The sequence below is a fragment of the Orycteropus afer genome, unplaced genomic scaffold (genome assembly GCF_000298275.1).
Source record: "Orycteropus afer afer isolate SDZICR_OR568_19922 unplaced genomic scaffold, OryAfe1.0 scaffold00041, whole genome shotgun sequence".
Lineage (NCBI taxonomy): Eukaryota > Metazoa > Chordata > Mammalia > Tubulidentata > Orycteropodidae > Orycteropus > Orycteropus afer.
Window position 1 is genome coordinate 495,329 of NW_006921628.1, and position 12,173 is coordinate 507,501.

The 12,173-nt window shown below is 40.3% G+C and overlaps 1 protein-coding gene across 1 annotated transcript in view; it reads left to right on the plus strand.

Annotated features, from left to right (window-relative positions):
• Window positions 1-12,173, plus strand: part of CACNA1D (calcium voltage-gated channel subunit alpha1 D) — a 515,670-nt gene that overhangs the window by 411,239 nt on the left and 92,258 nt on the right. Inside the window, exons 19-21 of the mRNA XM_007937239.2 lie at window positions 287-353; window positions 989-1,136; window positions 3,568-3,697. Coding sequence (XP_007935430.1) covers window positions 287-353; window positions 989-1,136; window positions 3,568-3,697 — 345 coding nt within the window. The remainder of the gene's footprint in view (window positions 1-286; window positions 354-988; window positions 1,137-3,567; window positions 3,698-12,173) is intronic.

The following is a 12,173-nucleotide window of genomic DNA, read 5'->3' on the forward strand; positions in this document are numbered from 1 at the left end:
TGTGTGACAAGAGCTGGGATAGTAAAAGACAAGGGCTGGTTAACCATGACTGAGTAGGGATTTAGCCAGTTTTCCTCTTCTGCCCTTTTCCCCTGGACTTTGTGTCTTAAACATAATCACCATCTTGGGGACATCTACCTGTCCCTACGCACTTGCACAGAGACACACACTTTGGAGGGAACTTCTCTGCCCTATGCTGAATAGCGGACTTGATTCTTCACGTGGCTTCTCTGGCATGCATTTAGTCAGAGTCTCCCTTTCTCTCAAGACATCTCTTTCATCCTAGGTTACGATAGATGATTACCAAGAAGAAGATGAGGACAAAGACCCCTACCCACCTTGTGATGTGCCAGGTATGGTGGCAGAGGCCAGAGACAGGCTATCAGCTCATGAATAACATGGCTTTACTATGACTGTGATCAGTTCTCTTGTGAACCAACATCTTTCCTTGGTCACTGACAGCATATATAGCACACATTCCAGGTGATAAGGAAGGAAAGTGTGAGTAGACTAGGGTGAGCCCAACCTCTGCTTGGAAAACACTGTAGGAGGGTCAAGAAGGTTCCTATTCAGCTGACACTTTCACTGAATTGGCTAATTTAGGTGGGATCTGGGGTACTGATCGTAAGTGACCTTGAAGCCTCACACAAAGTTTTTCACGTAAAACTCAACGAGAAGGGAAATAGCCAGCTGCTGGGAGGATGGAAGTGAGAATCCTACCACTGCCACCTTTTATCTGTGGTCAGATCTTAAACTGGTTGGGAGTCTTATTCCCTCAACTAAGCACATAGCAGATGGGGGTGCTTCTCAGCCCTCTGTTCACACTCAGTTCACACTCTGAGGAAGCAGGAAGGCTTTGATTAATGTACACCTGGTAGATGCTGTTAAAGTGTAAGCTGAATTATAATGTGAAGTCAAGAAAAATAAACTCAAATGTGATCATTATTTATGCCTTTTTTTTTTAAAAAAAAAAATGTTTCATTTAAAGTAGGTGAAGAGGAAGAAGAGGAGGAAGAGGATGAACCTGAGGTCCCTGCTGGTCCCCGTCCACGCAGAATCTCAGAGTTGAACATGAAGGAGAAAATCGTCCCCATCCCTGAAGGAAGCGCATTCTTCATTCTTAGCAAGACCAACCCGTAAATACATCATTTTCAACCCGTTCATTGGCATATCTCACTGTGACCCTACATAGTTGCTTGAAAGGTCACTGGGGATGGGGTGAGGGAAAGTAGCCCATAACCTCTTCTGAACCTGAGCAGCTCTGGAGCCCCCCAAGTCCCTTCCAGCCCTTCCCCTGCTCCAGCCCTGCCTTATCCCTCTGTTCATCTCTTCCTAGGGCCTGAGATGTGACAGGGTTCTGGAGAGAGCATCACTCAAGATTCTCCTCCTCCCTTAACCTCTGCTCTGGGGAGAGCAGTGGTGAAATACTTTGTGCTCACCAAGATATCCTTGTTGGAGCCCACTTCTCTGTGTTCCATGTAGTGTCAACTGAGAAATGTTTTCCATCCCATTGGATCTTTTTCTAAAGAGTAGAACCTCTGTTAAGATGCTTTATGGATGAGAACTTTGTGCACTTTCTGCACAGCATCTTCCTAATGATACTGATACAGGAATATTGCTCAGTACTATTTTACAGGATGTAGCTGTTCAGTTCAGCTCTACGACATTCTGCTTGAAATAACATTTCTCATATTAAAATGATAAGGTGCTCACCAGGAACAGGGTAATTACTCACAAATACTGTAAGAGGAAGAAGTTTATTTACTAGCTGGTTTCTAGGTATTAATTCACCTGGGATCAAATGAAATGCCAGGGGGAATAAATGGCTCCTGGAAAGGTTTCTAGAATTGCAGAAGTAGTTCTTATCAGAGAGAAGAACTCTGTATAATTCACAGGCCCTAGGGATACCCAGGAGATGGGGGAAGGCAAGGCATGCTGGAGTCCTTAGAGACTTGAAGATTTGATGATAGTTTGTTTTGTTTTGTTAACAGCACATCACTGTTAAGAGTTTGGGTATCCCTTAAAAATATATATAGGTTATCGAACCGATGTTACTGACACCTGTAGCACCCTCTGTGTACATATGTTGAGGTAATGGATTGATTTTCCCAAAAAACTGTGAGTGCTCCTGCCCTCACTGTGTTGGAAGGTCTTCCCCCCACCCTCTGCTGCTAATTTAATTGCTGATTTAGATGGCATACATTCCAGTGGGTCCATCCCATCATTCAAACCAAACCCACTGCTGTCAAGTTGATTATTCTGAGTCAGAGTGACTCTGTGTGACAGAGTAGAACAACCCCATAGGGTTTCCAAGGTGGCAAGTCTTTATGAAAGCAGACTGCCACAACTTTCTCCTATGAGCCAGCTGGTGGGTTCAAACCATTGACTTCTTGGTTAGCAGCTGAGTGCTTTAAGCACTGTACCACCAAGGCACTTGTCCCAGCATTAAGCAGCCCCGAAATGGAGCATTTGAAGTGGGGGTCAGTTTCATATAAAGTTGATTCCAGGTTTTTGTTTTTGGTAGTAAATACATACATAAAAAATAATTTGCCATTTCAACATTCTTCACGTGAACAATTCAGTGACATTAGTTATGTTTACCATATTGTTCAACCATTGACTCCAGATTTGAAGATGAAAAAAAATGTTTTTAAAGAAACACATAAATGTATTCTATAGACAAAATAATAATAACAATAGTCAGTAAATTCGGAAGTCAAATATTGAGGTTAAGGATGGTCAGTCACTAACGACCCCACAGGGTATCAGGGGGAGCAGTAGTTCAGATGGCACTTAGAGCTATCACTGGATCCAGGGTCTGTGGTGCTGGGCCCATATGCTGCTCTCCTTTCCTTCTTGGGACCAAAGACTCTATGAGAATTCAAGCACACAGTGCAGTAAGATCCTTGCATGTTAGCAGATGATGTTGTAACTTTCAAAGGAGTACTTTTGATCAACTCCAAAATAACAAAATAAGAAGATGACAAAATCTCACATAACATGAGATTTCATCAAGCTTCATTAATTGTAAATCATATATTAATACAGTCAAAGTTCAGTACAGGAAAGGGGATTGTCTCATTCTTTCTGAAATATTGAGATGAGATCTAACTTCGGTCACCTCTCTAGAAACAAGGAAAATAAGCAGTTGGGCTTCATATTATAGTAAGAAAATGTCACAGTCAGATAGAACTGGATTGGAAATCTTCCCCTGGTCCTTAGTAGTTGTGTCATCTGGAGAAAATTCTTTCACCTTCTTAAGTCTCAGTTTCTCCATCTTGAGAAGAGTGATATCCCCTTTTTAAGGACTAAATGAAATTGTGTCTGTGGAAACTCCAATATGCAATCAGAACTCTGTCCTTGGAATTCACATTGCTAATGGTCAGGTCATTCAGGTTTGCCTGGGCAGGGGCATGGGTGACATAGCAGACAGCTTTCATCGGCCTGATCTTTCACCACAGAGTGGCCTCACATTCTTAAGGGTCCCCAGAGGCTAAAGGTGCCAGTTGTCTGCTCAGAGCCTGTCTGGGACTGCGTCCAGTCCATGAAGTGGTTTTTCCCCTGCAGGATCCGCGTGGGCTGCCACAAGCTCATCAACCACCACATCTTCACCAACCTCATCCTCGTCTTCATCATGCTGAGCAGTGCTGCACTTGCCGCTGAGGACCCCATCCGCAGCCACTCCTTCCGGAACACTGTAAGCTGCTGAGGGGAGAGGTGGGTGGGGCTCACTCTGGGATGTGTGCTGGCCATCCCTGAGGCAAAGGCTGTCATCAAGATAGGACCTACAGAGGCCCATGAAGCTGAAAGGTAGAGTAGGCTTCTCATTCATCTCAAGACGTTCTATGTTTCAGGTTTGCAAGTGCCAGGGAGGTTTTATTTTATCTGGTCAAATCTTTATTGAATTATTTATTTTGAACTTCATTTTAAATACTTGGTAGTAATTTCTGGTATACTCAGGGCCCCTGATTCTCTTCCTCTTTACCCTTTGTTGTCAACATTTTGGTCCCTCTTCTCTCCATCCCCAAATTCATACCCACATTTATTTTGAGATTTTGTACTAGTGGAAGCATACAGTATGGAGAGACAGTCAAATTGAACCAGGTGTGTTACATGCCAAGGAACTCTTATTGAGGGGTGGTAGGTAAGATATATGGACTAAAAGAAGAAAAGGTTATTAATAAAGTTCTTTTAGCTCCATTACTGAAGAGAAATACAAGTTACTGAGATAATGAGATGTTAAGTTGAGTGGTTCTGTGTAGAGGAAGAACTATAGATTTTGATGGGTTAAGAAGTGGTACACTAAGGAAACAAGTAGAGGGTTATTACTAATTAGTTTTGTAATTTAGGAATAGTGCCCTGTCACAGCATCCATCCTCCACTAATCTGTCAGTTTGTCATACTGTGCTGGCTTGCATGTTTCTGTGATGCTGGAAGCTACGTTTCAGATAACAGCAGGATCACCCACGGTAGGCAGCTGAACTTCCAAAGGCACTTCCAGACTGAGGCAGAGTAGGAAGAATGATGTGGTGGTCTACTTCTGAAAGAATTGACCACTGATAACTTTATGAATAGCGTTGAAACATTCTTTGATACAGTGCTGGAAGATGAGCCTCTCAGGTTGGAAGGCGTTCAAAATACAACCAGGCAAGAGCTGTCTTCTCAAAGTAGAGTCAATCTTAATGACATGGATGAAGTAAAGCAATCGGGACCTTCATTTGCTGATGGGGCTCAACTCAAGGTGAGAAGAAACAGCTGCAAACATCCATGAATAATTGGAACATGCAATGTATTAATCTAGGAAAATTGGAAGTCATGGGAAATGAAATGGAATGCATAAAATCAATATCTTATGCATTAGTGAGCTGAAATGGGCTGGTATTAGCCATTTTGAATCAGACAGTTATTTGATTTATGCCAGGAATGACACAGTGAAAAGGAGGGGCTTCACATTCATTGTCAAAAAGAACATTTCAAGATCTATCCTGAAGTACAGTGCTGTCAGTGACAGGATAATATCCATATGCCTACAAGGAAGACCAGTTAATACTACTGTTATTTGAATTTATGCACCAACCGCTAAAGCCAAAGATGAAGAAATTGAAGATTTTAACCAACTTCTGGAGTCTGAAATTGACAAAACATGCAATCAAGATGTATTAATGATTACTGGTGATGGAATGTGAAAGCTGGAAACAAAGAAGAATCACTGATAGTTGGAAAATACGGCCTTGGCAACAGAAAGAGATTACATGATAGAATTTATAGAACAAATGACTTCATCATTGCAAATACCTTTTTTTGACAACATAAATGACAATGATACACATGGACCTCACCAGACAGAATATGCAGGAATCAAATATTTAGACTACATCTGTGGGAAGAGATAATGGAGAATCTCAGCATCATCAGTCAGAACAAAGCTGGGGCCAACTGTGCAACAGGCCCACCGATTATTCTTATGCAAGTTTAATTTCAAGCTGAAGAAAATTGTAACAAGTTCATGAGAGCTAAAATATAACCTTGAGTATATCACACCTCAATTTAGAGACCATCTCAAGAACATATTTGATATATTGAACACCAGTGACTGAAGACCAGACAAGTTGTGGCATGACATCAAGGACATCATACATGAAGAAAGCAAAAGGTCATTAAAAAGATAGGAAAGGAAGAAAAGACCAAAAGGGATCTCAGAAGAGACTCTGAAACTTACTTTTGAGTGGAAAATAGCTAAAGCAAATGGGAGAAATGATGAAGTAAAAGCTGAACAGAAGATTTGAAATGTTGACTTGAGAAGACAAAGCCAATTATTATAATGAAATGTGCAAAGACCTGGAGTTAGAAAATCAAAAGGGAAGAACACACTCAGCATTTCTCAAGCTGAAAGAACTGAAGAAGGCCATGGGTTGCAATAGTGAAACATTCTATGGGCAAAGTATTGAACAATGAAGGAACCATACAAAGAAAATGGAAGGAGTACAGAGATTCACTGTACAAAAAGAATTGGTGGGTATTTAGCCATTTCAGGAGGTAGAATAACATCAAGAATTGACAGACATAGGGTCCCTGATTCAGTACATAAATGCTCTATTGAACATAAGTAAAAACACACAAACACAAGAAGACAAAATAGATGATTGGGACCTCCTAAAAATTATACACTTATATGCATCAAAAGATTTCACCAAAAGAATAAGAGGAGAGAACCCACAGACTGGGGGAGGGGGGGTGCGCAGGGGATTGGTAACAACACATCGGACAAGGGACTAATTTCTAAATTTTATAGAAAACTTCAATACCTTAACAATGATAAGACAATCCAATTTAAAAATAGGCTGAGGACATGAACAGACAGTTTATCAAAGAAGATACTCAGGTAACTAACAAACACAGAAAGAAATGCTCTTTGTTATGAGCCGTTAGAGAGATGTAAATCAAAACAATAATGAGATATCTTATCCGAGCACTAATAGAAAAGTTAAAAAAAAAAAAACACAGAAAACCACAAATATTGGTGAGGGTGTAGAGAAATTGGAACTCTTATGCACTGCTGGTGGGGCTATAAAATGGTGTAACCACTGTGGAAAATGGTATGGTGTTTTTGTTCTTAAAAAGCTGGAAATACAAATACTATATGATCCAGCAATCCCAATATGAGGTATAAGTCCTAGAAAAGTAAAAGCCATAACACAAACAGATATATGCACCTGCATGTTCATCACAGCACTATTCACAATCACAAAAAGATGTAAACAACTTAAATGCCCCCTAATGGAAGAATGGATCAACAAACTATGGTATACACACACAATGGAATACTGTGCAGTGTTAAAGAACAATGGAATCTGTGAAATATTTCATAACATGGATTAACTTAGAGGCAGTTATGCTCAGTGAAATTAGTCACAAAAGGACAAATATTGTGTGAGACCAGTATTAAAAAAGTGGAAAAAATATATATATATTTATATATATATATATTCTTTGATGGTTACCAGGGGTGAGAGGGGAGGAGAGGGTAAACCCCTAATCAGAGGGTAGACATATTCACTTGGGTGAAGGGCAAGGCAAAAATTAGTTTTTAAAAAATAGTTGGGGAGAGGTTGCGGTAAGATGGTGGAATAGGCAGAAAGACTGCACAGACCCTCTTCAACAATTAACACAGATACAGAAGATAATCCTGGATCCCTGAGCCTTGAAGGGAAGGATATAGAAGTGGACTGAATGCCAACTGGTAGAAGAATTTGCATGAAAACACCAAAAAAAGGAGATATACGAAGCTGTAGTCTGGCAGGAATTCCGACAGCACAGACAGCTTGGATATTGCCAGGTGGTGTTAGGACCTAAGAATTAACTTAAAAATCAGCCCTGGTAGCTAGGGACTGCATGGAGGACTACACTGGTGGCTGGTGAATAAAAGGGGAAGCAGCAAAGAGGAAGGCAGGCTGAGCTGTGGACTTTTGCCTGTGTGGAGGGCACAGCCATTTTGAATGTGTACAAGTGGTTCGACTGTTTGGGATATTTAAAGCAAGAGCATTCTTCCAGATTCCAGGGACTTAAGAATAGGCCCCACTTGCCAGGAATCACAGGACATTCCAGATGCCAACAACTGGAAAATTAACAGAGATCTAAATACAACAACATCACAATGTCTCAGAGACAACAGACCATCACAGTCCATACAAAGAAGCAAGGGAGCAGGATACAGACCCAGAACACATCCCTGAGGAAGAAGCAGCATTGGAACTCCCTGATAAGGAATTCAAAAGAATTTTATTTAGGTCTCTTCAAAGGATTGGGAGACAGATCAAGGAAGACACTGACACAAGTGAGGAAAACACAGAGAAAACCCTACAACAATTTTGAAAGACAATACAAGAATAAAATGACAAAATAAATGAAAAATTAGAAATGATTCTAAATCTACAGATAGAAATCCAGAAGATTAGTACTAAACTGTCAGAAATAGATAACACATTGGAAGGACAAAGGAGTAGAACTGATGCAATGGAAGACAGAATTAATGAGATTGAAGACAAATACCTGAATACTTCTTTGGAAAGGGATCAATCAGAAAAAAAGATCAAAGCAAAGTAAAGAAAGCCTAAGGTTCATACTGGATACCATCAAAAGGAAAAATAGTTGTGGGTCACATGTTGATTTGGGTAAGGGGAGGGATGGTATGGAAAGAGACTGTGAGCAGCATGATGACATTGGGGAAAGGAAAGAATAAGCTACAGACAACAGAGACAAGTAATAGTGTGTGCACAATACTCCATTACCACTAACACCAAACAGGCTACAGATAAGTGCATAGACAGGTGAGAAGATCGGGTGAGGGTAAGTGAACAAGAATATACCCTAGACCAAAGATAGGTTTGGCTGAAGATAATCTTACATATGTACTTGTGCTGCAAAATTAGCCATATACATTATAGTAGCAACAGAAGACAGTTGGAGGGGGAAAAAAAAAAAAAGATATCAAAAGAGACACTGAAATTTGCTCTTGAACAGAAAGTATCTAAAGCAAAGGAAGAAATGATGTAAAAATGCTGAACAGAAAATTTCAAAGAGAGTCTCAAGAAGACAAAGTAGTGTAATGAAATGTGCAAAGACGTGGGGTTAGAAAATCAAAAGGAAGAACATGCTCACCATTTCTCAAGCTGAAAGAACAGAAGAGAAAATTCAAGCCCTAGGTTGCAATATTGTGGGCAAAATATTGAATGATGCAGGATGCATCAATGCATCAAAAGAAGATGGAAGGGATACATAGTTATTTACCAAAAAGAATTGGTCAACATTCAGCTATTTCAGAAGGTAGCATGTGATCAAGAACTGATACTATTGAAGGAAGAAGTCCAAACTGCACTGAAGATATTGATGAAAGTCTCCAGGAATTTATGGAATACCCGTTGAGATATTTCAACAAATAGATTCAAAGCTAGAAGCACTCATATATGCCAAGAAATTTGGAATACAGCTACCTGACCAACCAACTGGAAGAGATCCATATTTGTGCCCATTCCAGAGAAAGGTGACCCAACAGAATGTGGAAATTATTGAACAATATTATTAATGTCACATGCAAGTAAATTTGCTGGAAATAATTAAAAAGTAGCTGCAACAGTAAATCAACAGGGAACTGCCAGAAATTCAAGCCAGATTCAGAAGGGGCCGTGAACGAGGAATATCATTGCTGTGTCAGATGGATCTTGGCTGAAAGCAGAGAATACAAGAAAGATGTTTTGCCTGTTTTCTTAACTATCCAAAGACTTTTAACTTTGTGGATCATAACAAATTATGGATAACATTGCAAAGAATGGGAATTCCAGAATACTTCATTGTGCTCATGAGAACTTGTATATAGACCAAGAGCTTACATTTGAACTGTATGAGGAAATGCTATGCTGTGTGGTTTAAAATCATGAAAGGGGTGCATCAGGGTTATATTCTTTTACCATTGTTATTTAATCTGTATATTGAGCAAATAATCGGAGAAGGTGGACTATATGTAGAAGAATAAAGCAGAAGCATTGGAGGAAGACTCATTAACAACCTGTGATATGAGATGATACAACCTTACTGGCTGAAAATGAAGATGAGTTGAAGTTTGTACTGATGAAGATCAAAGACTACAACCTTCACTATGGATTAAACATGAACAGAAAGACAATAAAAATCCTCACAATTGGACCAGTAAACAGCATCATGATAAAGGGAGAAAAGAGTGCAATTGTCAAGGATTTCATTTTACTTGTATCCACAATCAATGTCCAAGGAAGCAGCAGTCAAGAAATCATATGATGTATTGCATTGAGTAAATCTACTGCAAAAGACCTCTTGAAGGTGTTAAAGAGCAAATATGTCACTTTGAAGCCAGAGGTGTGCCTGACCCAAGCCGAGGTATTTAATGACCTCATATACATGTGAAAGCTGGACAGTGAATAAAGAAGGCAAAAGAAGAATTGATGTCTTTGAATTATGATGTTGGCAAAGAATATTGAATATACTGTGGACTGCCAGAAGAATGAACAAATCTCCTTTGGAAGAAGTATAGCCAGAATGCTCCTTAGAAGCAAGGATGGTGAAATTTTGTCTCTTGTACTTTGGTCATGTTGTCAAGATGGACTATTCCCTGGAGAAGAATATCGTGCTAAGTAAAGTAGAGGGTCAAGGAAAAAGAAGACCCTCAAGATAGATGGACAAAGTGGCTGCAACCATGGGCTCAAGCATCGTAACAATTTTGAGAATGGCATAGGACTGGACAGTGTTTCATTCTGTTGTACATACAGTCACTGAGGTGGAACTGACACTATGGTACCTAACAACTGTGCATCCATGTTGGAAAGAAACTTGTATGTATATTAGTTATTGCCTGAGCAGTCCCATCTCACCAGTTCAGCTAATTAAATACTAAGAAATCCAAAGAAGAGATAGCTTCAGAAGGCCTAGATAATGCAGTGCAACTTCAGGATAGTGTCAAGGAAGCCTCCCAGGAGAGGGAACACTCAGCACGTGTGGAGGCCATCAGCTGTCACTGCCTTGCCTTGTTTGTGCTTCTCTGTGTAATCAGATCTTTAGAGATTTGAGGGTTAACACAAATCATTAAATCACTGCCCTAGAATTTGCCATAAGTACAGAGTCTCATGTTTCTGTCTCTAGTGCTCTTGGTTTTGAAGCTTGGCAAATCCAGTCTATCAGACTGATAAATCACACACTCTGATATGAGGAAGATAAAAAGAATTTTCTCTCAAGGTGGCTTGTTGGTATTGATGTGAAGTGGAAGGCCCCTGAGCCTAAGACTGTACTTCACAGATTAGGGCTTTTGTTTGAGATTCCTGAGGCTATTTCCATCTGAGCATTCAGATGGAACAGAAACCTCTAAGGTCATTGAGTCTCATCCTGAAAATGAGACACAAAGGGGAAAATGTTAGGGGGAAAAAAAAAAAAAAAATGTCATTAGGTGACAGCCTAGGTTAAGAGCTACTGTGGACCACAGATTGACAGTTAATTTCCTTTGGGACCTCACAGTCTTAGTATTATCATACTAATTTCTTAGTTTAATTCCCTGCTGCTGCTTCCCAAGAATATTGTTGTTCCTTTTTAATACATGCACATATGTGTGTGTGTATTAGTTTTAGATCACTGCAGTGTTTTGTTTTTTAACCTTGGCTGAGTTCTTAGTATAAAAAAGCATGGAAGGTGAATGGAGACAGAACTGCTAAAATCTTAGGACTTTGACTCCCAGGCACCAGTTTGTTGACTTGTAGGCAGCAGTGTTTTTCTTGACTACACAAGTGCCTTCAACATTGATAGCTTTACTGTGACCCAGGAGGGAATAGGGAGGAAGTGCCTGGGTCCTGATAGTGTACTGGAAAATACCTTTCATTACTTGGTCAGAAACACAAATACTCAAAAGCATTGAAGCAAAACTTACAAATCCAGAAGCAGAAACTGTTGGGGAAATGAACATCCTCTGAAAACTTCATCTGAGGAAAGCTGGGCTTTGAAGCACAGGTCCTCACCTTATTGTAAAAGAAGCAATAAAGGACTACTTTCTGGTGGATCACACTCAACACTGGGGGCCCTGTGATTCTAGAGTGGCATTTGAGAGGCTGAGCTCCTCGATCAGCAATGCCTCTAACAGGCCATGTGGTCTGGGCAGGTACCTTGTCCTTAGAATTCACATCTATTAGGTTAGGGACAGATTACCTAATTTTGCTTACTTACTATTGTAGAGTGAACAATAAATTTCACCTGAGTTTAATGACATCATTGGCATGGTAAAACCCAGGTGATACTGTTCACTACAGATTAAGCACAGCATTCCTTGCTGACTTTAAGCCAGTATGTACCATGCTTACTGCTTCATCTGCCCCTGACTTGAGTGGTCTCCATGGCCCCTTCCCACTTTGATCTTTTCAGTTTTTTCAGAACCCTAGAGCAGAAGCCATAGAACATAGTTTTCATGAAGATAAGCAGCCAAGAGGGTCTCTTTTATTGACAGTCTTGGCTACATCTTTGTGGTTGAGGGTGTTGTGCTCATCAGCTCGCTGGTAGTAGCCTCAAGTGAGTGGTAAGATTTCTGCCTGCTGGCCCACTTGCCCACTCTTCATGGCTCTGAGGAGAGTCAAGGATCCAAGAAGGATTAAGAAAGGTAGCTTGGT